Source organism: Nematolebias whitei, chromosome 10 (assembly GCF_014905685.2).
Source record: "Nematolebias whitei isolate Nwh7 chromosome 10, NemWhi1, whole genome shotgun sequence".
NCBI classification, from domain to species: Eukaryota; Metazoa; Chordata; class Actinopteri; order Cyprinodontiformes; family Rivulidae; genus Nematolebias; species Nematolebias whitei.
In genome coordinates, this window is record NC_056507.1 from 23,403,627 (window position 1) to 23,429,581 (window position 25,955).

At 38.3% G+C, this 25,955-nt stretch overlaps 4 protein-coding genes across 4 annotated transcripts; all 4 read right to left on the reverse strand.

Annotated features, from left to right (window-relative positions):
- Positions 1-5,409: 5,409 nt before the first annotated feature.
- rabl2 (RAB, member of RAS oncogene family-like 2) lies at positions 5,410-7,258 on the reverse strand. The gene is given in 7 exon segments (XM_037682837.1): positions 5,410-5,521; positions 5,650-5,733; positions 5,944-6,041; positions 6,204-6,315; positions 6,558-6,637; positions 6,762-6,871; positions 6,996-7,258. Coding segments are annotated over 7 exon segments (684 nt in total). The 5' UTR covers positions 7,145-7,258; the 3' UTR covers positions 5,410-5,470.
- Positions 7,259-9,760: 2,502 nt separating this feature from the next.
- odf3b (outer dense fiber of sperm tails 3B) lies at positions 9,761-10,988 on the reverse strand. Its single transcript, XM_037682838.1, has 6 exons — positions 10,877-10,988; positions 10,592-10,795; positions 10,355-10,456; positions 10,156-10,277; positions 9,934-10,074; positions 9,761-9,853 (listed from the first exon to the last, which is right to left on the reverse strand). The coding sequence occupies exons 1-6, from the start codon at positions 10,986-10,988 to the stop codon at positions 9,761-9,763; spliced, it is 774 nt and encodes a 257-aa protein (XP_037538766.1).
- A 2,487-nt stretch (positions 10,989-13,475) lies between these two features.
- On the reverse strand, positions 13,476-18,808 carry zgc:77752 (uncharacterized protein LOC393862 homolog). Its single transcript, XM_037682839.1, has 12 exons — positions 18,621-18,808; positions 18,437-18,517; positions 18,132-18,250; positions 17,772-17,909; positions 17,395-17,666; positions 17,006-17,308; positions 16,680-16,919; positions 16,476-16,592; positions 16,295-16,396; positions 14,057-14,137; positions 13,856-13,966; positions 13,476-13,775 (listed from the first exon to the last, which is right to left on the reverse strand). The coding sequence occupies exons 1-12, from the start codon at positions 18,806-18,808 to the stop codon at positions 13,656-13,658; spliced, it is 1,872 nt and encodes a 623-aa protein (XP_037538767.1). The 3' UTR covers positions 13,476-13,655.
- A 2,502-nt stretch (positions 18,809-21,310) lies between these two features.
- On the reverse strand, positions 21,311-24,199 carry LOC119415675 (ADP-ribosylation factor 5). The gene is made up of 6 exons (XM_037682840.1): positions 24,017-24,199; positions 22,806-22,886; positions 22,578-22,687; positions 22,095-22,166; positions 21,578-21,703; positions 21,311-21,472 (listed from the first exon to the last, which is right to left on the reverse strand). The coding sequence occupies exons 1-6, from the start codon at positions 24,081-24,083 to the stop codon at positions 21,386-21,388; spliced, it is 543 nt and encodes a 180-aa protein (XP_037538768.1). The 5' UTR covers positions 24,084-24,199; the 3' UTR covers positions 21,311-21,385.
- Positions 24,200-25,955: the final 1,756 nt, after the last annotated feature.

Consider the following 25,955-nt stretch of genomic DNA (forward strand, 5'->3'; position numbering starts at 1 on the left):
TGGATGGATGGATGGATGGATGGATGGATGGATGGATGGATGGATGGATGGATGGATGGATGGATGGATGGATTCTTGTTGAAAAAAGCTGTTTGAACAGATGATTTGAAGAAGACGTTTCATTCTGACTGACAGACTAAATAAGCAAATGGCTAGTTTAAGTGCAGCCAAGACCAAAGATGACTGCTGCCATCTTAAAACAACTCATCTCCAACAGTTCTAAGTGCTTTATGTAAACACTGTATCATAAACCTTTACACTGCCGTGAGTTTTGTATTGCATTGGTATTCCAGCAGAAACATCATATCCCAGCTGGAAGTACCCAAGCTGCACCAGAAGTGCTACAACTACCTGCTGCTGCCACTCTTTGCACACAAACACCCGTACAACTCTACTTATCTACTGTGCAGTATGAAATGGACAATAATGTAAATGTTTGTGCAGCAGTGTTTGCATGAACATGAAAGTTGTTTTAAATGAAAGCGCTGCACTTTGCTCTTAGCCTCGCTCAGACAGTTAGCTCATCGATCCGGTGAAAGCTTTGTCTCCAGACTGACGTTGTTCAAAAAGTTATTAACTACAGTTAAAATGCCAGTTGTTCATAGTTGTTTCCACAGAGCCCAACTTGAAATAATCTGAACTGTCTTTTTTTTTTTTTATCTGTATTTTACAACTTGACAGTGTAGCTTTTTCTCTTTATCGCCACTACCGTCTTACTGAGTGACAAACTGGCACATCAGAAACAATGGAAGCCAGAAATCTTAAAAAGATCTGGGTTTTTAGACAAAACAAAACTGAGTTCTCCTTCAACACTACAAATTTATAATTGTACTCATGAAATTAAATGTAAATTAAAGCTGGCAATGAGAACCAGTGAGTTTTATTAATGCTGCAGGGGGAAAAAGCATTTCAGCATTTCTGACTGAGGACGTGTCCATTTTACCTCTGCTCATTGGCAGCCTTCAGCCGAGGCACTTTCATTTGGCAACGTTCGTGCACTTTTCCTTATAGTTCTTTTATATGCTTCTTTTAGTCGTTTTGAAAAGCAGGCAGAGCGTCAAATCATTATACGTATGTTGAGTTGTAGGAATAGCACTCACTGCCTCACTGTGACCTCACTCTTACTTTGTCTCCAGTGTTAGATCCTCAGATTTATGTGAACCTTCTGCTGTATTTCTTTTCTGTTGATAATTGATCCTCGGCCACTGTAGGTAGATTTTGTAGCGTGTGAAACATATTTAAATCATTTGAATTTTAGCGTGACAGGTGGGAAGACAAAAAAATATCCTGCCCATTCTGAACATACCTACACTTGTATAAAAAAAAGAACTATAAATATAACTACAAATATTTGCTTTTTTAATCACAAGCAATGTATATATAATAGATTTCATATAAATTTTTGAAAATTAAAAGTATATAGATCTATATATGAATGTTTGGCATATATGCATAGTTAACCACCTGTGAAAAAGGTGAGCAGATTTTATTCTTTCTATGAACTCTTGAACTTTTGAACTCTGAACTATGAACTAGGGGATGATTTGCACAAAACAAGGTGACAAGGTGCTAACATAAAAGCCACCCATCGTCCATGCGTGCATCTGGATTCCCTACATCTCTCTCTCTCTGTGGTTGTTCCTCTTCACTGTGTGTGTGTGTGTGTGTGTGTGTGTGTGTGTGTGTGTGTGTGTGTTTGGAAGTGAGGTGATAAGAATGCATGTGACAACAAGCAAATGAGTAATCTTCGAGGTTTACATTTTTGGTGTTAGTCCACTATAGCCTTACTTGTACCATCAGAGATTGCCGGCAGTGGCTGTGTCACACAACTACACAAATACACACAGAAAACCACACACACATTAATCTTTAAGACTGAAGCTCATCGTTGTCTAATGGTACGTCTTGAGGGGAAACTGTTCTGATTTAGAGGGAGAAGCAGACAGAGAGAACAGAGTTTTCATGACACCACATTTTGTATTGCAAGTCACAACAAAAAGGACTCACCTTGGAACTGTGTCACGGTTCTGTACAGCCATCACCGAATGGCATCTGCGCTCTTTCCCCACCACGCTGTCTGGCAGCACTCCTTTTTCCTTTTTCAGACCTTCAGTTTCTGAGTTTTCAATATGCTATATAAGATGATCCAGTGAGGAACAAACACAAAGAAAAAAAAATGTGCCAAAAAGTAACTTTTACCTGTATATTTGTCTTTGCTTTAGGACTATCTTAGTCACAGCACTCTTAGGCTGTTAGATTATATGACAATATGGTGCCATCTCCTGGAAATCTTGAGAACAACAAACATTTATTAGATCTTTCTGTATCTTCCTGCAGGTGGAAATACAGTCATTCTTATTATTTTGTAAAGAAACAGGCTATATGTATGTCTTCTTATATATTTATGTATATGAACATACATATAGCCTTATGTATTTCTATTTGCTTTAACATTTGTCTTAAATTTATAAAACAATTGCTTGATTTGAATATGGAGGGTTGTTATTCCAAGATAAACATGAAGAAGAGCAGAGCGGTGAACGTGTATGGTCTGAACTCAGACGTTGGTTGGCCTGGTTTTAAAAAAATCAATGCTGTGGTGAAAAGTGTTTGGATTCTTGTGCAAGTTTACTACGAAAGAAATGTCAAAACAAGCAGTGTGTGACATACAAATCATAAGATCGAATAAGTTCTGCAAGGGTTATCTTTTCATATTTCTTAATCAACAAAGCACAATTTACACAGTGTACAAGAAGCAGTGTGACTTTTTAAAAACCCCACTGGTGCTGGTTGGGCCATAGCAGAACCAGTGATCTTATCATCCGAGGGTTTTTGTTTTCTTTCATTGTTGGTTTTTTCCTTGTTTGCACTGTGAAGTTTAGAACGGTGGATGTATCACTGCAACGCCTCGCTCTCGTCTCACACTAGAACTTCCTCTTCTCAGCAACATCTCTCCTTCTAGACCCATTACATCAAAACTTTAACCAAGATACAAGATAACTACCTGGTTTTCTTCAAACAGAGTAAGGGCGATAGTAAAAACTGAGGCCAGACCTGAGATGTTGCACTTGATATCTCCACCACAGAGATATATGTTTGTTATATTATGTAATAAATTTATAATTAAAGCAACAATTGTCTTTTTTTTTTTGTCTTTGAAAATGCTTTAGTTTGATTTACTGTATGCAAATAGCTCAAAAAAATCCTCAGATATGCAGTTTCTTGCTCAGTAAAATAATTTTCATTAAAGTAACACGTAATCAAAATTACTAAATAATTAGATAAACAGAACTAAATTCAATTTAAACAAACAATTGTTTCCATATTTTAAACAAATTTAAACTGCATCTTGCGTTAATACTGTTTTTCTAAAGTTTTATTGTCACTTAACACTTAACTTAGGAAATACTTGTGTCATTGTCTAAACATTATATTTACACCTCATGGTCCAACAAATGGGTTTTCCTATTTCAGTCAAACTTTACAATAAAGCAAAGTAAACATTGAAAGTTCAGTGTATGTACCACCTGTAGCCTCATTTTGTAGTAATGTAACCTGAAATCAGAACTATATCAGAGAACTTTGTTCTGTTGTGCTGCTAAAGCAAGAGTCCAGTTTACCTGCAGACATTAAAGATAATTCAGATACTCTACTTTACTTTGTATGTACTTTTACCCAGGGCTTAAATTGAGCCAGAACAAAATCCGGGAACTCTCTTGTTTTGACAGGTACGTTCCTGCTTTTACTTTTATAAGTACCAGTATGTCTTACTGGGACTGCCTGAACCCATTATTATCCACCTGAAAAGGGTTTTGTTCATCTATTAACTTTAATGCGGCCCGAACGACAATGTGTACCCCCACAAATTTTATATCATAACTGTCTCGGCATCTTGATGTGTGCTATTAGTTTTATTGGCATTTTGAGTTACCATGGCAACGTAATTTGCAAACAAAGACACCATTTATCTCATTGGAAAAGCATTGACAGAAATCTTAACAGCCTCTTCCTGCCACAGTGAGGTCACATGACCTGTAGCGCAGAGATCTCTGAACAAAACTCAGCAGTCCCCGTCAGTTTCTCCAGGAACGTTCTAGTTATACTCGTATACTTCACATGTGGACACGTCCTGCGCAGATATAATCCTCGTACCAGTCTTTTTTCTGTTGCCCCAAACACAAAAACACATTTCGCAAAACTGTACAAACTGCATGGATTTTGTTTTATATGGATAAAAAACCCTCAAACTAATCTGAACATTATTAAAAATAATTATTGTGAATAATTTACACTAAGAGCTAAACTGGAAAGAAAAAAAAGGTAAGATGACAAAATGTATTGGGGAAAACAAAATGCTTGGAACTATAAACACAGAAGTGGGTTCATCGTTATGCTGCGAGTGCTTGAAAACTAAAAACGAGCATTTCAAAACGTTAAAAAATATCAGTTGACTATCTGAAGAGATTTAAGTTGAATGGTATATGTAAAGCAAATAGCACAGAACTAACACACCAGTGCAGAAACTCACATATCTAGAAACCTTTAGGAAAAAAAATGTAAGAATGACATAAAATACCAGAAGACTGAGCTGCTACTAAATATTCCAAAGGTTCATGTGAGTGAAAGGCAGTTACTAACCATGTTACTAACAGTTACTAACCATGTTACTAACAGTTACTAACCATGTTACTAACATGCGCTGGCTTTGAAAGTATAAAAACTGTATGTGCTCGTTTAAACCTTGACTTTAAAGAAACCTTTCTTGAACTTTTTGAAAATCTGGTCATTTCAAAATAGCTTTGCATTTACTTAAAATTCTGACTTTCATGTGACAGATGCTGACGTTCAGTCGACTTTGCTGCACTTCAACAAACAGATGAAAGGAGTCAAGAGAACAGTTCTTTTTATGGTACATTAAGCTTTCATTTATAAAGCACTAAAAAAAACTGAATTTACATCATAAAATTAATGCAAGTAAAGCAGCCAACAAATGCAACTGCCTGCTGGTGCTGCACACAACACTTCACACAATCACTGTGAACAGCAGGAAATACAGTTTATAATTGCACATTCTCTTTGCTGTGTCAGTTTTTCATGCTTCACATTGTTATTACATTAATTAATTTTTTCCACACTTGAGTAAATGTTCTACTATAATAAAGGATATGAAGTCTGGAGTATAAATGATGAGGCCAAATAAAGAATAAACCTGATAAATGGGACAAAAGCTAATTATTTTGTTAGGTTCAATTTAAAACTGTCTGCCATCTTGCAAAAGGGGATTTACAATTCAATAATTTAGTAAGCAGAAATTACATAAAAGACATAGAATCCTGTTTGACAGCGTCAGTGATGGGAAATCGGAGATGTCAAACACAGACCTAAACCGCATCAAATTGAATCAAGGTTTATTAACGGTTAAAGAGTTAAGAAAAAATACTTTCAATCTAACTCTGGACTCTGCTTTTAATCAGTCCTCATCTGCCTCGGAGTTCTCCTCTTTCTTCTCCAGGTCAAAGTTCTGTGAAAGGACAGAGACCAATTTACCAACTGCCTTTTCCACATCAAAGACAAAAAGTTAAAAAAAGATCAAATGTGGATTTTGAGTAAGAACCAGAACGTATTGATTAAAGCAAGAGAAAGGTGTACCTCTAATTCTTGCATTACTTCATCCATGAAGTCACTGGGGTTTTGCTTGTAGTCCACGGCCATCTTTATCATGTCTCTGAACATCTGTCAATTACAATCAGAACTGTCAACACGAAGCTCCAATTGTATAGTTATTGTTTAAACTATATATTTAACTATAGGCTTGTAAACGTGGTACTGAGCTGTGACAGCCTAATGCTTTACAAATGTTAAACTCCACCCAAATCCAAAGTGCTACAGACACCTAAAATATTTTAACAATATTCCCAATAAAAAAAAACAATAATGTCCAACCTTAACTACGTTTGTTCCATCAGCGGCAGAGACAAAGTAAAACGGAAGCCCGTGTTTCTTTGCAAAGTTGAAACTTCTGTGTGTCACTTTGAAATCAGCTGTTGGTAAAAACATGCAAAATGTGACCATTTGATTAATCAAGGCATGAACAAGAAGTTTATCTGCATGTAATATAACAACACGTTACATATGCTGCAGCATGGCGTCCTAATGAAATATTAATTATTGATAATGATATTTTGTGTCAGAATCAGACTCGCCATCAATTTTGTTGGCAACCACACAACAGGGTATTTCTGGTCGGTACTCCCTCAGCTCCTTATGCCAACTGGCTAAATTCTTATATGTGATCTTCCTTTGAACATCAAACACCTAGGAAGAAAAAAAAAAGAGTGTAAAAATGATTACTGAGAGTACAACCACTGAGATAATGCAGTCATCCAACACAACATTTTCTTCCCAGTTAACAAATCATTATATTCATCTTAGTTCAACTAAGATATAATGTGAAAATGTACTTTTATTGATTAAACCTTCTCATTTTACATCCCTGCAAAACAGAAGTAATCAAATAACACGCAGGAGTCTTCATTAAAGCCAAGCGTGCATCTTACCATGATGCAAGCATGTGCTTTGTGGTAGTATGAAGGATGCATGCTCTGAAACCTCTCCTGACCAGCAGTGTCCCAGAAATCTGTGGATCACAAACAAAAGCCATTCTTTTAAAAGCAATGCGACTTGTCTTTTCACAGATGATCTTCGGTTGTTTAAAACTATTAATTCTGCTCACTAAAGACAAAGCACGAGCAAACACTGACCAACCACTATGGTCTTGTTTCCAATAGTAGTCGTGTGTTTGTAGAGAGTCAAAGCGTAGGTTGACAGCTGCTGAGGACGGCTGCAGGAAGTGTTAAAGATCTTCAATTATCTAGACCAAAACGAGATCATCTATGTTGTTTAAATTGTTTATATATAGCTGGTGAAGGATACTATTCATCCACAAGGAACCTCTCCATCAGCCTATGAGAGAAAGAGAGAAAGCTTGTCATGACAGCAGGAAACCAAAGGCTAATTGAATGCAGTTTATTACTCACTTGGATTTACCAACTGCACTGTCTCCCAGACAGATGATCTTAACTTGTTCATCAGCGTCGTATTTCTTTTGGTCCAGTTCAGGAATGCTCTCGACGTCGTTAGCCATTTGATTTCCCTGTGCTCCTTTGTTTTTAGTTTGTATAAACACCCGAGAAGGATCTTTTAAAGCTTCGAACCAAGTCTGTATCGGTGAGCTAGCAACGCAAGCGTTAGCTAGCTTCTGCCCACCGGTTAGCTGGCGTTAACATTACGACGTAAACCGTTTTTAAACACTTACCAAAAAGCTGTGTCAGCGCTCACCCAGTCCAATAAACTTGGTCATCATTTAAACCAAATGCAGAACAGCAAACGTCACTGGTTACATGTTATAGTCTGCTGCTAAGAGTTTTTTTTACTTGTTACTTTTCGCGCGTCACCCCGCAGCAACAACTGACGGAGGTAAAAACGGACGGTAGGACCCACTAAAACCGGTAACGGAATTAGGATTGAATACACGTTTAAACATCAGGTAATGTGCCTAATTTTCAGATGTATCCTGCCCTGTCTTGAGTAAAATAACAAATGAACTTGAGCTCGAACAGTAAAAGATTTTCTACGCACGACATTAAAAACGATTCGGTTTCTATGCAACAGGGACGCTAACAGGACCTCTGCTGGGATCATGCTGTCTTATCAAGTGCCTGTCTGTAAATACATTTGTTCATAGGGGAACATAAGTCAGTTTAGTGGAAGTAGGCCACTCAGAAAAACAGTAAGTAATAATGTTAATACAGTCAAAAATGTGCTAGTGATTTAGTGTAATTCTTTGCATATCTATTTATTGTTTTACAACTGCAAGCCAATATTATGGGTTTGTTTTTAAATTATTTTCACGTTTATTTAACTGGGAATAAAATTGCATTAACGTTTGTGTTGAATTGTTTTATTTATTAAACTTTTACTTTTTTTTTCTTTTTTTTTTTTACAAAATAATTCCATCAATCCTAGCATTATTTAGTAAATTCTGAATTCTGAGTTCAGTTGCCTAACAGTTTTCCAAAGTGGGGGCCGCGGCCCCCGGTGGGGTCGCCAGGGGGCTCTGGGGGGTGGGGGGTGGGCAAAAAGCGGGACAGAAGAAGATTAAAAAATCAAAAATAAAAACTTAGTAATAATAATAATAAAAATTGCCCACTAGGACAATCTGTATCTGTCATTTCCAGATAAACACGCTTGAGAGAGAGGTTAGATTTCTTTTGTTGTGTTCTTCTGGTCAACAGTTTGTTGAAAAGTTTTTGGTTTTTTAGTGGGAATATGTTTACATCATGTTAGTTAATAACATTTTTATGCTCAGCAGCTGTAATAATTAATTGAATATAGTGAATAAAACTTAAAACATTCTAAAAGTTGATGTTTCTTTACATATTTTGTAACATTTGTTTGTAGACAACAAAGTCCATGCTCAATAATCCAGGTATAAAATCCAACATTTTTCAGTCAGGTCATCTGGACAGTTTCTTTCTTTTTTTTTTTTGTGCTGAAACGTTTCGCCTTCGGTCATTTGGCTTCATTCAGGCTTCATTTGACTGAAAAATGTTGGATTGTATACCTGGATTATTGAGCATGGACTTTGTTGTTTTCAAGGAAGAGGGCCGGCAATGGAGGAGGGGGGCATACCAAAGAGACCATCTTATCACAAGCAGAACTGGTTTGTTCAATTTTGGAGTAAGATGCTGGAGGAAGAATCAGTTTTGTTGTGTGTTTCCTTGACTGATGAAGCCTTCCGGATCGAAGGCGAATCGTTTCAGCACACAAAAAAAGAAACTGTCCAGATGACCTGACTGAAAAATGTTGGATTTGTTTGTAGGTTTGCGAGAGAGGCCTCGTCCAGAATCTAATTCTGTTCGGGGGGCCATGGCATGAAAAAGTTTGAGAACACCTGGATAACACTGAACTAAACGTGTTTCAAAAGTTGGTTGGCCTGAGTTACTTAAATTGTTCAACTTGAACAAAATAAAAAGTGCCAGAGGTTCACAGTTGAAGATGATAAAACTGCCAATTAAACCTTTTATGAAAATACTAACATCTCTTAACTGTATTATTTTTTTGATACATAAGGATGATTATTTTTTGTATTTTGTAACAATAAGGACAAAATCAGCTATCAGTCAGCCATCCATCCATCCATTATCTTTACCCGCTTATTCCATTTTGGGTCACGAGGGTCGTTGGTGCCCATGTCCAGCCATCACTGTGCGAGGGGCGGGGTACACCCTGGACGGGTCGCAAGTTCATCATAGGGCCACAGAGAGACAAACGAGACAAACAACCATTCACTCTCTCACTCACACCTAGGGACAATTTAGAGTTACCAATCAGCCTAACATGCATGTTTTTGGTCTGTGGGAGGAAACCGGAGCACCCGGAGAAAACCCACGCATGCACGGAGAGAACATGCAAACTCCACCCCAAAAGGCCCCTGGACCGGGGTTTGAACCAGGGACCTGCTTGCTGAGAGGCAGCAGCTCTACCAGTTGCGCCGCCGTGCTGCCAGCTATCAGCCATTATTTTTAAAATATATTTTATGTCTTCAAATCATCTTCCCACCCCATCACTTAGTTTCTAATGATTTGGTCCTGACCTCCACTTAGGAACAATTATGTGACAATTTGAGCAATAAAATAGCCAGGGTTAGACTGATAATTTGTCATGTCAGTTTTTCTTTTTATTCAGGACAATTGAGCAATTATTCATTCATATTTACAATAAGAGGTGAGATGTATTGTGAGTGACGAACTCCAAAAGTGAAGCTAGGAGCTTTTGCTCTCGTGAAGGTAACCTGTAGAGAAAAAAATAGTTACCGTAGATGAGCTAAACAAAAGTTATCTGAGTATTTTTTAGAAATTAGATATTTCTTACCCGCTCAGGATAGTGCGATCCTGGACCTGGTTTGTCTGTGGCATTGCTAGAAACAAAATTCCGGCCTTTTATGGTGTACTGTGGAGGTTTCTGTCTATAAATACATGGGTCCACAACGTTGTAGGCAGCTGGGCTCGGAGTCTGGAGGGAAACCACCAGTACACCAAACAAAATAAAACAAGATTTCTACTTTGTAATCAGTTTAAATAATTAATTCTATACCTTTTTAAGATCCTCATGGAAGCTCCCAGTTTTACTGCGGCCACAAAGTATGTAGGTGGGAGCTGAAGGTGTGACTGCACTTTTAGAGCCCAGCATAGGGGGCAGAGTGTAGGTGGCTGGGCCTGCAATAGAAGAAACAGTAAAACTTTAATAATATAGTTTGGTGAAACTCTGAAGTTCTCTGCCTTTCATATGTTACCAGGTGTTTGGTTGGTAACTCCGTCTCTTCTTCTTCCAGACAGAGAAAAAGCTGGAGCTGAGCAGTAGGTCATCTTTCCTGAACCTTCTGGAGAGTACTGACCTGTGACACCAAATAAAATAACCTAATGATCATGCTGACAGGTAAACGGCCTGTGTATGATATCAAGAGTATTCAAGTTTTATCTGCTGTTACAAAGAATCCAAAATAAAATGTGTTAAATTTTGCTCCGTTGACCTGGTCCAGGGGCTCGGAACAACTGGAGCTGCTTTGGGCGGCCGTGGATTGAAAATGCAGGTGCGCCACTTCGTCCTTTTCTTGTGATGTTGGAGGGGATTAGGTATCTCGGTCCAGGGGAGCAGTTTGTATTTGCTTCCTTGTGCCGTGCACCGAAGGAGAAAACTGGGGCTTTGAATTTTGTGGGGTCATGTTGGGAAATACCTTTACAGAGAAAAAGCAAGCTATGTCATTTATCACATCTGATAAATGTTTCTGGTTTTTAAAAAAAGTTACGTTTGGTACCTATAAGTGCAGGCAGTGCGTATTTAGGCCCTGGGCTACCATAGAGAGCAGCTATAGGCCCTCTTGGCTTGTGGGGTCTCCAGGTTCCAACCCAAGGTTCATCAATCGACATTGCAGCAACGGAGGAATTGGCTTTTAAGGGAAATAAAAAAAGAGTAACGGACAAAATTGTGAGAGTAAATTGCTACAGTTATTTTACTATACATTGGAACCAAATATTGTTTAAAAAAATTATGCAAGATACTTTAAGTTTATAATGTAAAAATATTGCCTCAGGTTCAGTGCAGCAAAACAACATAATTCATTATGAGCCATGCATTAAATAGATTTTGCTATTAGAATTATTTTAAAGCCTGTAGAATATTCATCCATCCGTTATCTTTACCCGCTTCTTCCTTTTTGAGTCGTGGGGGTCACCGGTGCCCATGTCCAGCCATCACTATGTGAGAGGCAGGGGACACCCTGGACTGGTCTCCAGTCCATCACAGGGACACATAGAGACAAACGAGACAAACAACCATTCACTTTCTCACTCAATTTAGAGTTACCAATCAACCCAACATGCATGTTTTGGTCCACGCATGCAGGAAGACAACATGCGAACTCCACCCAGAAAGGCCCCCGGCCGGGATTTGAACTGGTGTCCTCCTCGCTGAGAGGCAGCAGCTTTACCAATTGCACCACCGTGCTGCCTGTCCTGTAGAATATGCTTCTTCATAATTTTACTATTTATACTTTATGTGCTAAAAACTTTCCCAGTATAAGTATCAAAAAACAGTTTTACAGTAATTAATCATTAATAATTAAACAGTACAGTCATTATGCTCCTTAGATAATTAATGTTATTAACGTACCTTATATATATATATGAACGTTTCTGTTCAGTGCCCTGAGATGACTTCTGTTGTGACTTGGCGCTGTATAAATAAACTGAATTGAACTGAAATGAAATTAAAGTTGCATATGGAATCCCTCATGGCTCTGTTCTGGGATAATTTATGGTCTTGTTAAGTACCTGTACCACACGTTATTATTAATTTCAGTGGCGTTAGTTAACATTTATGTTGATGATATTCAGCACCACTGTTACTTTGAAGTTTCTAAGTTAGAAAAATGTCCATTTTCACCCACTTTCTGATAACTCTCAACCGATTGCTATGAAATATTTGTGCTATTTAACCTGGGCAAATTTAGTGGATAAATGTAAAATCTTTGTCTCTGACAGTTGGATTCCTTAGACCAAAAGTCAAATGAGATCTTTAGGCTCATTTGTTTTGTTAAATCTGTAAAACTTGGGTGTTCTTGACCAGTCTGTGTTCTTAAACATGCATTGAAAAGCATGGTCTGAAAAACCATTTCCCCTTGAGATATGTTGTTGTAGAAAAGAAAGTACAAGTATTAAGCTTTAGCGCAATTATGAATATACAATCTTTCATTTATTTTATTGTTAAATTTTAGAAACGGCTCGCCTGCTTTAGTAGAGCTGCACTTCGTGTATGCTCATACATTTTCTTTCAATCCTATACCCACCCAGAAAATCAGTAAACTCATCAAACACCTGATGCTCGTCAATATAACATCAGGATGTACATAAAGTGTGCACAAACCTTATCCAGCTCTGCCTGCTTTCACTTTAGTTTCACTCTTAAACAAGAGAGGGATTGTTTTACCTCACAAAGTTCCCCGTCCAGCTGCCGGTGTTCGTCTCGGGCTTTGTGTTCAGAACTCAGCAAGTGAACCCAAACACAGACTGTTCAGCACCCATCAATGTCACTATGACAATGTTGTCATGGAGATAACTCTCCCACAGGCATGCCCAGTAAGTTGAATAGGATTTTTTTCTTCTTCTAAAACTGTGCCTGAATCCTTGAAATGTAAAAAATAAAAGCATAATGCAGATCTCGTAAATGATTTATTAGGGATGAAAGGCTGTAACCAAACACTGTTTGGGTTTAACTGGCTAGGTCAAAGGTATCGTAGTTCATTACTCAAAGCAATTATTAACCAAAATGTGTTACAGGTAATATCATATTTATGCTATTATTAGGTTTCAGTGCACAGTCCGGATTCCACATTATATATTCTGTTCTGTATTTTTTTTTTAAAGCTCTTGAATTTTAACTGCACTTTTAAAATCCATCTAACAAGAATAAAACTTTAGAAAGGATCATCATACATCATTTTGAACTCAGATGACCCAACCTTACTTCAGAACATATCAAAATATAAGTATTTAACACAACAACGTTGAAAAGCCCTTTCACATCTATTAAAACTGCTCTTATCTTGTTTGTTGGGAGGTTGTGAAGTGTTCAGCAGCAAATTAATGTGGCACAGATGAAAGTCACAACAGAAGGAGAGGTTTAATATTTGCCGATGTCTTAGTTGATGATTGATTTTATTTTTGCTACATCTAAACAGGCACACGGGAGGTGAATCCACATATATTGTGGGGTTGGAGAATCGGCAGAGAAATCATGTCTTGGGCTTCAAAAGCATAAGACTTGTCCTGAATGGCAGAATTTTTATTTTCTAATTTCTGAAAAAGCTCTAGCTCATAGTTTCTGGTTCAGATACGTTTCTCTTTCATTCCTGGCAGTGTCAAGATGCAATGGAAGCAAATGAATGGAATTCAGACTTTCTGTTTTTATTCACACATTTTCTACATGCTTTTTGTGATACGAGTTCCCAAAATGTCTTCAAGGACGGGAGGAAGGGACGTGTATCCTGCTTCTTCTGCCCACTTTCACGCACTCGTGTGAAACGCAGCACCAGCTCTTCACAGTGTAGGGTTGACACGGCCGGTCCTTGTGAGGTGTCTGTTGTTGAAGGTTTCTCTCAAACTGACTTTCAGGACTTCCATCAAAGGTGCAAGGCTTCCTGTTTCCTCTAGAGGGAACTGTTAGGTAAAAATGATGCATACATTTGACAAAGTATTTCTATTAGAGGAGAAAAGACACTTAACTTCCACTGTCTTACCCTTGTGAGTGCACACATCAGCCGTAGGAGCACTACATCCTCTCTATGAGGACACAGCCTGGTGACTGTGCTCACACAACTCAGCAGACAGTAGATGGTGTGTCTCTGTGACTGATGGTGGACACAACACGGTGAATCTTTACTGAAGATATGACAGTTCTTATCAAGAACTATGAATGTTTCCATCAGCGGTTACTTTACCCTTTTAAGCACACTGAGAGGCTTCCTGTCACTACCTCCGAGATTCAACCTTTCTACATCGTCACTACTCAGAACAGGGTCCTGGATGACACAGAGAAAACATTTGTGAAAGTAAAAGGAGTTTAATTAAATATCCAGTAGTCCCTCGTTTATCCGGGGGATCAGTAGCCTGAAGACCCGCGATAAGTGAAAAACCGCAAAGTAGGAATAGTACAAGTAGTAAGTAGTAGTTTGGTATTTTAAACCCTTTCCACATTCTTGCAATATTCTAAACAATCTAAAAAAGTTAAATCTGGTCCTCTGGACATTCAAAAAAACAAAACAAAGCAAATCAACAAAAAAATGTAGAAACGTTTCGTCTCTCATCTGAGAGACTTCCTCAGTCTGAGGTGCTGTATTCAGCTCAGTCTCTTAAATAGCACCTTCTCAGGGTGGATCAACCAGTTTTGCTGCTGACAACCAAAACCAGCTGATCACATGCTCAAGAAGGACCATCAGCATAACAATGGGTCATTAGCACACTGATGGCTGTGTACTATTCACAGAGGGCTGAGTGATACTAGCAATCACAGCATTGTAAGAGGGGGACAGTTGAACCCGGAGGCCTCCACCCCTGTTTAATGATGGACGGTTTCTTTTCACAAAGATGGCCTCCTTTACTCCTCTCTCAAACCATTGTTCCTCTCTATCCAGGATGTGAACATCTTCATCCTTGAAAGAGTGACCGCTGGCCTGGAGATGAGTGTAGACCGCAGAGTCCTGGCCTGATGATGTTGATCTTCTGTGCTGGGCCATCCTTTTGGCCAGTGGCTGTTAAGTTTCCCCAATGTAAGACTGATCACAGCCCTCCTGACACTGAACAGCATACACAACATTGCTCTGTTTGTGCCGGGGGACTGGATCTTTGGGATGAACCAGTCTCTGCCGTAATGTATTTTGGGGTTTAAAAGCCACTGGGACGTTATGTTTAGAAAATAAACGTCTCGGCATGGAATTTTTTATTTAAAATAAATTATTTTAAATGATTTAGCACCTGCTGCACCTTTGTACAGCCCAGAGCTGCACAAAAAGCTTCCTGCTGCAGCTGATCAGCTGTTCTCTGAGAAATGGTTTGAAACGTTTGGTTGTCAGCAGCAAAACTGGTTGATCCACCCTGAGACGGTGCTATTTAAGAGACTGAGCTGAATACAGCTCCTCAGACTGAGGAAGTCTCTCTGATGAGAGACGAAACGTTTCTACATTTTTTTATTGATTTGCTTTGTTTTGTTTTGTTGAATGTCCAGAGGACCAGATTTAACTTTTTTAGATTTTTCTACCTGGATTATTGAGCATGCATCAGGATATTCTAAACAATGTTTCTAAACACTCAAAATGAGCACAGAATGTCATGATTTCAGCCTCATTGGCTCTCAGCCAGCACTCTTGGCCACGCCCATTTCTCAGAGAACAGTTGATCAGCTGCAGCAGGAAGCTTTTTGTGCAGCTCTGGGCTGTACAAAGGTGCAGCAGGTGCTAAATCATTTAAAATAATTTATTTTAAATAAAAAATTCCATGCCGATCGTGCGGCTCATCCATCAATCAGCCAATTGTGTGCCATGTCCAATCTTATTATGAAAAACCGCGATAGAGCAAGTCCTCAATAAACGAACCGTGAAGTAGCGAGGGACTACTCTATATGCATTTTTAATTAGGTGGGTGTACTCCAGTGGTGTAGTCTACGTGATACGTGGGCATACAGAGTATATCCACCAGAAAAACTTGAGAATTTCAGTATACCCACTTAAAAGTGCCCAATAATACATGACATATCATTGGGCATGTGTCATTGATACGTCAAACGGCAGTTAAACACTTCCGTAACAATCTGTCTGTATGCAGCGCTTGTTTATTACATTCACTTATCCAGCAAATTATTATATAATTAATACTTCTGAACTTATTACTTAATACTTTAACATGTTTTGCTTTGATGCAGTTTTATCAATTTTATTTTTAATACAAAGCCAACGGTTGTACAAAGTTTGTTGTACATTTATTCAAATATAAGCATCAGAGAAATTTGGAAATGTTATATATGCTTAAAAATCAAAATGAATTAACGATTACTTTGTACTAACTGGTGAGCTTTGGTTTTGAAGCACAGTATATCCACTACAAAATGTAGACTACGCCACTAGTGTACGCTATAGTCTGGGCTACATTTTCATTTATTAGAGTCTGTTTGATGTCACCTTTACCTTTAACTTCTCCAGCCAGGTCCACAAGAGACAAGAGAGGACGTGAGGGTCTGACTCGGTGACCAGCAGCGACCAGCCACAGTCACTACTGTTCAGTTCCTCCTTTTGAAAAGATGAGGTTCATTGTAAATTCAATTTAATCAAAACCATACAAATTAGGCAGCTGGCAATTGTTTTGTACCTGCAGCAGTGCTGACCTCTGCAGAAAGGTTTCTCCTGGAGAACCTTGTTCTGCCAGAGCTTTGGCAACAAGACGGGCCATCGAGGTTGGTCCACAATTATGTGGATTTCTGTGCAACTTTATGTGACAGAAGTCAGACATTTAGAACATTGGTGACAAAACTTTCTGTGCCATCAGTTTGTTCCGACAGTAAAAATAATTTACCTCCAGGTTGGAGCTATGTTTATCAGAACACTTTGTCGTCTTCGTGCAACTGTTGCTTGACCTCATGCCAGACATTGGGATTTTCAGTATATGGTATTTTGTTTTGCTTGTCAGATGAACTGGTAAAACTGAACTGAAGACTGGACTAACTGGTCTCAGATCAGCTTGTAACAGATCCTGCGCACACCAGTGTTTCTCACGCCCAAGTGCAGCGGTGCAGCATGACCTCACTTCCTGGTCCTTTAGAACAAATGGCAACAGAGTGAGAAAACCCTCTGAATCTAATGGAAATGGTGTAAATCTGGATGCAAAAAGGGAAATCTCACCTCATTCACTATGATCTTACTGAGATCAGATTCACTAAAGCTGCGTTTAACCAGCAACACCTCCTGCTTCCTCTCCAAGGACCCCAAAGGTTCATCCCAAGAGGACACAGACCCTGAACCTGCCCATGAGCCCTTACAGCCTTCGTTCAGCAAAGGTAAATACTGTTTGGACACGAGAGTCTCCCTCACAGTTCTGCCCAGAGTCCTCAGAGCTGACCTCCTCTCCATCTCAGCGTGGACCTCCGGAGGAGAAGGCAGCCCCAGAGCCAAACAGGAGAGGCGCACACACAGCAGGTACACCACCTAGTTAAAAGGAAAGCAAGCCCAAAGCGGGAGGTTTGTTGTCTGATCATGAAAACATTACTGCAGTGTACTGACAAAGTCCTGACCTTGGGTGTGTGTCTGAGTTTGCGTGCCTCCTGGCCGTGCAGCAGCAGTGCTTGTCGGTTTAAATAATGCTGGAGGGTGAAAGGAGCTCCGTGCCGCAGGTTAAGATCTGGGTACTGAACCAGCTGCGTGCCAAGCATGCGAGCAAAGTCAAACACCTGATTTATCTGCGCCCGCGTTTGGATAGAACGAGGCCGTTTAATGCGCACGTAGTGGACGGCCTCGCTGGGGCTGATGCGCAGGCTGTAGATCAGGTAACAGGCTATCAGGACGCCTTTCAAGCACCAAAAACAAGAGTAAGATAAAACAGCAGGCATCAAAGAGGATTGTATGTGAAAGACAACTAAATATGTTTTTGAGCTTCAGTGCAGACTCCCACCCGTCCTTCCCAGGCCTGCGTGGCAGTGCACGGCAACTCGTCCTTCCTTCACTGCAAAGTCCAAAACCTTCACTCCATCGATGATCCCAACAAGAGACGTAACTCCAAAATCTGGCATCGCAAAGTTGTAAAAGTAAACTGCAAACAAATATAATTAGATATGATTAGACTAGTGTCTGATTGAACTTTACTGAAGGTTGCTGTGAGAGAAACGTAATAAAACACATAATCCGTTTAATAATTACTTTCTGCCTTACGGATACAAACTCCAACTTTTTCAGTGTTTTACAGATGAGAATCAGATCTGGTTCAAAGGGTTGTCTTTAAATGAAATAAAATGCTCGTGAATCAACATCTCACTGTCATTGTCCATGAAGATCTGCGGGGAGTAAGTGAAACCGCTCTCAGGCTCTAGAGGAGGTCCACAGTGAGCATGCTCCCCTGGGAACTGCATGTTGATGATTGACCTGATCTTTAACCTGAAAAAAGATGTGATTTTTTTTATTTTTATCTTTAACTCCACTATTTGAAGACATCACTGTAATGTAGCCTAATTTATCTGATAAATGCAACTGAAGGCATTTTTATTTTCTGATATCGAGTTGTAACATTTGTAGCAACAAATTACACAGACACACAAAAATAAAATGCAGACAAGTGATTACCTTTGAAATTGTTCAATGATGTCATACTTCTTAATGAGTTGATTAGAAGGTCGCGCCGTTGCAACTATATCATCAGTCACCCTGGGATAGTCGGAAGGTTTTGATCAGTAAATTACACGTTTCGAAAAGTCTTTGCTACACCTGAAACAAGAACATCTCAGAGACTGTAATCAGGTATTCCCACCAGGAAGAGAAAAGGCCTCGAATGGCTTGTTGGTTTGATTTCCAGCACTCTGGTCCTTCGTATCGACAGTCCTTTCCTCCACAGACCAGCAGACAGAGGAGTTTGTGTGGGATCGCTCTGACCAGGTTCTCCCTGGTCTGGGAGTAGGAGGGCTGGGGGACTGGTACATGGGGGTTCAAGCTCAGCATTATCCTGCACAGACGAGGAACCCCTGAAATCAAACTCAAATATAATAAACATGCACTGGATTGTGGCTTACCTTCGCTGTTATGTTGGACCGTGAATCTCTGAATCCCATTTAAAGAACTTTCCAGCAATAAAACGTCTAGAACATAAAAATAAAAGCTGTTCAAACCAGATAAACGTGCTTCTCTGTCTAGACCCACCCAGTGCACGCACTAACTGGAGTGATGACCCAGCTCCACTAAGCCTGATTAACAGACCTAAATACATTAGAACAGACATTCATGCATCATAACAAGCCAATTATATAATGCTTATTCCTTCACCTCTGCGTATGACCTAATTACCTGCAAGCAGCCATGGCTCTGCACCTAATTTCACTCTGTGATGCTGAGCAAATTGAATTGGTAATTTCATCCTTTCATCATTAAGCTCTGGGTTTAAGAACTCTTAACATATTTAAATGCACTTTAATGAATTGAAATATTGTAAAATCCATCACTTCTGCTTTAGAAGAATGTCGTAGATCAGAACCAAGAAACATGTATTCAATTCCATGTGCTGTTGTGATTCAGCTCACGTCCAGGAGCAGATCCAAACACATCCTTCTCCAACCTACAGCAACAGGAACGTTCTTTTAATTAAGATGGAATTAACTCCAACTCCCCCATCTTAAATCAGTTTATACCGATGACCTTCTTGAAAGACAGGAGAGCTCACTTGTCACCACATGAAGTTTTAGAAAAATGTGTTTATCTTAATTACAAGCAAAGTAAAGTGTTTTTTGTAATCCTGAGCTAAAATAAAAGATCAGACTGTTGATTTACACAGGAAAGTGTTTTCTACTTTAAGATCTCTCTCTGTGGTACAATCTTCTGGTTGAATCTTATTCATACACAGCAAGTGAGATACACATTTTCAGTCATATAACGTTCCTAATTTCACCCTCTCGTAATTTTATTGGCAGTTTTTTCACACCATTACTTTATGCCCGATTTAAAAGAAAATGTAGAAATTCCAAACTAATCAAAAACATTTTGTTAAAGCATCATTCAGATTAGTTTTTCCTGTAATGCCCAAAAACTAATGCTTCCTGAAAAGCAGAATAAACCATTTCAATTTGTATTTTTGCTGCACCCATTACCATCATCTATACAAAGGTCACATTAGATCCCAGCACTTGAACAATAATCTTTGTGCATATTTAAGATTGAACCAGCCAGCCTGGCTCAGGGTATTTACAACACCCAGTTAAGTCCATAGATTATGATTTGTACAACATCAACCAGCATAAATTTGAATTTATTGTTTGAAAACGACTCACGGCCGATACAAAGAGCTTATGAGCCTTTTACAAAGGTTTGGCTGCACCCTTTACCACAAAAAACAAAAAAACACCACTTCCTGTTTTAGCTGCGGTTCCTGACATAAGACGGCAGCTGAGTGTTGAAGTGTGTGATGCAATATGTTCAAATTCAAAACAAGATTTTCAGTGACTTCATTTAAAGCACTATTTAAATTTAATACATAAACAATATATTTGAATACAGCTTTAGCATCTGAAAGACTAACATGAAAAAGTAGATTCAAAGAATTTGATGTGTTAAAGTGGTTAATACACCAATCGCCAGACAGAAGAAACTCGTCTTCAACAAGTGATCCAAAGAAAAAGGCAGTTTGGTGTTTTGTAATGCTGCTGGCCCCGTGTTAACACTGAACAAACACTTCCTTCCTCCTTTTGATAAAAGCATTTTCAGTCAAAAAACAGAAAACAGGGTTTTTTTTTTGTTTGTGTGTTTTTTTTTTTATTCAAACAAACAACAAGTGAATGCAACTTCAGAAATATTCAAACAGGAAACAATTCAATTTTCTAATCAAGTTGCAGAAAAGAACTCTCACAGTGGTGTGGGTCTGCTGCAACATCATTTCATGCAGCTGGAAACAAAGAGGCCTATTGCATCATTTTATCTTGTGAAAGCATAAAGACACAGCTGCATCTTCAAGACAGAATAACCCTTTAAAGGTGATAAAGAATGAAAAGCTGAGATTTGTAGAAAAGGGACTAGGTCTGTGGTTCTTTTGGAGCCAAATGTCTTCACACTAACAAAATCACAGCAATCCTCCTCCACCTCACAGAGTCCTTCACAAAAACAGGATGGAGGACGTGGTAGTGAAGAGACCAGGGTCATGTCTGCGATAGTCAAATATCCACAGGGGCTATGGAGATTAGCAGCTTGTGGAAGCCTAATAAGTGTTCTCCAGCTAAGCTCTGGGGTTATATCATAGCCCCCAATCAAGGCTCAAAAAAGACCAAGTCCAAATTTTTTACAAGAACTTGAGTGAATCTCCAAAAAGGGTGTTTTTTTTCTCACGATTCAACATAAATTGTTAATACAAAAAAAGGGACAAAGAGAGAAATTCAGACTAAACAAAGAAATAAAGTAGTAGTTTTGATAACAGAGAAAAAACCCCATAAATGTTTCGTTATAAAGTCTACCAGCGTCATCCTTTTTGTGAACATTGGTGCTGATTCTGCGGTCCTGCCATGTTCAGTCTCACTTTTCAGTCCAGCCAGTCGTTCTTTAGTTCTTGGACAACTCCCTGGATAGCCAGTCCAGTCCTTCATACAGCCCAGTGCCCTGGGTGGCGCACGTCGACTCAATGTGCCACTGCGAAAACCGACAGAAATTAGGAGGCAATCCAGCATCTCTAAGAGGATCACGGTTTTGAACCTTACTTTAGGCAAACAAAGTGTTTCTGTTCAAATTACTTACGGTTCTGCTGCGAAGAGCGTGTAAGCCAAGTCTGTCTGTAAGCTCGCTGACTGTTAGGGCGTTTGGAAGGTCCTGTTTGTTTGCAAAAACCAGCAAAACTGCATCTCTTAGCTCATCTTCCTCCAGCTATACAGGCAGAGACATCATCCGTTACAGATTTGACAACTTAAAAACGTTCTGAGCAGTTCATGCTAAAATTATTTCAAATTACGTTACAGCTCATCACTTTTACAACAGACAGTCATTCACTTTGTTAATGGTTTGATTTTCATAGGCAGCAAACTTTATTATCACTTTTGACACTTTGTGTCATTATTAAACACATGGTATGGCACTTCTACATTCAAACATATTTTTTGCAGTGTTTGTAGCCTCATCAGTACAGACAATGTATCATTATGACCAGGTATTAATCTAGAACGCTTTTATTTTTCACATCATCAAATCATGGAACTCCTCACATTAGTGGCAATCAATCTGCTCTGCTCACAGTAACCTGCAGTTATAAAACACTTACCATCTTTGAGAGCTCCTCTGCAGACTCTGCAACTCTTTCTCTGTCATTACTGTCCACTACAAAGATGAGACCCTAAATAAGAGGGAATATATTTTTATAATGCATGCAAGGGATTGCGTTTGTACTACAATTAATATCCTAGAAATATAATTGCATCTTATTTATTTGTACATAAGTGCTACCAAGTTCAAAGATGTTTTAAATAAATAAAATTTAAAAAGAAAAAAAAAACTATGCATGAAAGTGAAACAATATTTCAGTTAAAGCACGTTCACAAAAATTAACCTAAAACTTTAACAGCTTTGTGACTTTTGTCTATTTTCTTTTACTGCTGTCTCACTGCAGCAATTTGATGAATAACTTTGGTTCATTCCGTTTTTCTTCTACTAATCACTACAACCGTTTCACAACGCCTCATGATAACATGAGGTTATGTTAAAAAAACAAAAACCTGTTGTATAGCACTCAAAGAACTACACATACCTGCGTGTTCTGGAAATAATGCCTCCACAGAGGTCTGATCTTGTCCTGACCACCCACGTCCCAAACAGTGAAACTGATGTTTTTATATTCTACAGTCTCTACATTGAAACCTTCACAGATGTAAGAAAAGGGGCAGAGGTATTAATGACACATTAAAGCACAAATGACACCCTAAAAGAACTCAAATGTAATTTACATTTGAGACACAACTTTCAAATTAATTCTCACCAATGGTTGGGATAGTGGTCACAATTTCACCAAGCTTCAGTTTGTACAGGATAGTTGTTTTTCCAGCAGCATCTAGACCAACTAATAAAACATAATTTAAGAAAAATATTTTGAGAAAAGTAGGAAGAAAAGCCAATAAATTACAAACATATGTAAGTCACAAAATGTTTCAAAGGACAAGTCATCATTTTGAGAAATGCAGTGAAGCATATGACTACATAGTGAGTAACTATGTTGGGATATTTTCATCACGAAGCATAAATGCATAAGTATATGCAAACAATATTGGGTAAAAGTGTTGAGTCAGTCATTTTTTTTATACTTTGCTTCCAGGATTACAGATTTTTTAAAATTATTTTAAACTTATCCTGATCAATGAGGACTTCAGGTCCTCTGGAAGTTTCATAATGATTTTTAAGGCTTGGTCTGCTTATTTGCTCTTTTTCAGAAGAAGGTTTAACTTGTTTAACTCTGACCTATGAATCATCCAGGCATAAAACATACATCGTTTGTCTTCTACTCATCTACTTCCCATTTTTTTATTTAAGCACACCAGCCAATATGCAAGAACTGGACAAAAATGAGTGAAAAATCACTCAAAGTCTTATTAAATGCTTTGAAAGTCCATTAAAAAAAAAGGATAAAGTTCTATTTTATCATCTTAATAAGCATAAAGAACTAATCAAAATTATCCCAAACATTAAAGACAGTCTGGTTGCTTGAATGCAAAATATTAAAGAATTCGAGGTGTTTAAACTTTTTGTACATCACACAAAACAATAGGTCAAAAACTAAATTGGGTAAAAATAACACCTAAAATTCATTTTGCATTACAGCTACACAACTTCAGTGATTTTAATTGACTTTTAATTTCAATACGATTTTTAAACATGACTCTTAGTTTTGCCTTAATAATGTTTGTAAATCTTTAACATTTAATTTAGTCACCTTATGTCAGGTGGCAGACTTTCCAACACATTGCTAATATAAACATTTACTTTAGGTACAAGGCCAAATATACAGTTGTTGTTTTTTTTTTTTTTTACTGTCATACAACTTTAAAAAATAGCCTGAATAAAAAGATTTTCCTTCCATAAAACAAATAATAAACCGCCTTGTTTTACATTAGCTCGTTATTTAGCAGTTGTGCTACTTTAGTTTTCTCAGTGAGCGATGCTAGCTCCTATTAGCCAAACAAAACTTTCACTCACCCATCAAAATCCTCATTTGCTTTTTCCCAAAAAGTCGGCCAAAAATGGACGAGATGGTGAGCCCCATAGCTGAACGACGATGGTGGAATCTATTATGTCTGAAAAGCTATTAACAAGGACGAAGAGAAATATTGAACACCGCTCGTTACAGTATTTTTCAAAGCAGCGCAGACTGCCACGTCCGGTGTAAACGTGGAAGACGCCGCGTCATCAGTTTCAACAAACTTTATTCACACAAACAATCGGAACACATACAACTTTACAATTGTTACTACATTTCGCGTTTGTTTACTATATATTTAATGTTATAGGTGCAAGCATTTGAGTTAAAGTGAATTTTCTTCTTAAATTTACATAAAAAATATTCAATATAAACGTTACTACGGGGACTTTTATCAACGAATTAAACCCTAACGACCTCATGACCACTAGATGTCGCTGTATTACCGATGATGCGGACACAAAAGAAAATGCATTGATTATTTCAGTGTTTACTAGAGGACATGTACTGCATTTACAGTATAATTTATACATTTAATTGCATGCTAATACATCGATAAATACATGACTCTAATGTGTTTGTGTGTCTATGTTTCTGCTATTGATGAGATGAGAGTTCTGATGAGTTCTGCGATGACGTTAAATTCAAAGCAGTTTGCTACTCGGATAAATAGTGTCAACTTATTTTATAGGTGCTTGTCAAAAAATTATATCATGAAAAAGTTTATTTATTTCAGTGATTTCATTCAAAAAGTGAAACTTATATATTATATTCATTCATTACACACAGACTGATATATTTCAAATGTTTATTTATTTTAATGTTGATTATTGTAACTGACGACTAACGAAAACCCCAAATTCAATATCTCAGAAAATTAGAATATTGTGAAAAGGTTCAATATTGAAGACACCAAGTGCCACACTCTAATCAGCTAATTAACTCCAAACACTTGCAAAGGCCTTTAAATGGTCTCTCAGTCTAGTTCTGTAGGCTACATAATCATGGGGAAGACTGCTGACTTGACAGTTGTCCAAAAGATGACCACTGACACCTTGCACAAGGAGGGTAGGACACAAAAAGTCATTGCTAAAGAGGCTGGCTGTTCACAGAGCTCTGTGTCCAAACACATTAATAGAGAGGTGAAGGAAAGGAAACAATGTGGTAGGAAAAAAGTGTACAAGCAATAGGGATAACTGCACCCTGGACAGGATGATAAAACAAAACCAATTCCAAAATGTGGGTCAGCAGCAGGAAGCATGAAGTGCTCTAAAACTTCCTGGTAGACGGCTGCGTTGACCTCAGAAAACATAGTGGACCAACACCAGCAGATGATGTGGCACCCCAAACCATCACTGACTGTGGAAACTTGACACTGGACCTCAACACTGTGCCTCTCCTCTCTTCCTCCAGACTCTGGGATCTTGATTTACAAAGAAAATGCAAAATTTACTTTCATCAGAGAACATAACTTTGGACCACTCAGCAGCAGTCCCAGGTGAGATGCTTCTGACTCTGTCTCTTGTTCAAGAGTGGCTTGACACAGAATGTGACAGCTGAAACCCATGTCTTGCATACGTCTGTGCATGGTGGTTCTTGAAGCACTGACTCCAGCTGCAGTCCACTCTTTGCGAATCTCCCACCCTAACCAACTTTATGGAGATGCAGATTTCAGTTGTCAGTTATAATCATCAACATTAAAATAAATAAACATTTGAAATATATCAGTTTGTGTGTAATGAATTAATATAATATACAAGTTGCACTTTTTGAATGGAATTACTGAAATAAATCAACTTTTTCATGATATTCTAATTTTATGACCAGCACCTGCTAGTGTTTCTGTTTAGTGCCCTGAGGTGACTTCTGTTGTGACCTGATAATATATAAATAAACTGAATTGAATTTATTATATGTCAGAATCATGGCAACAAAGTA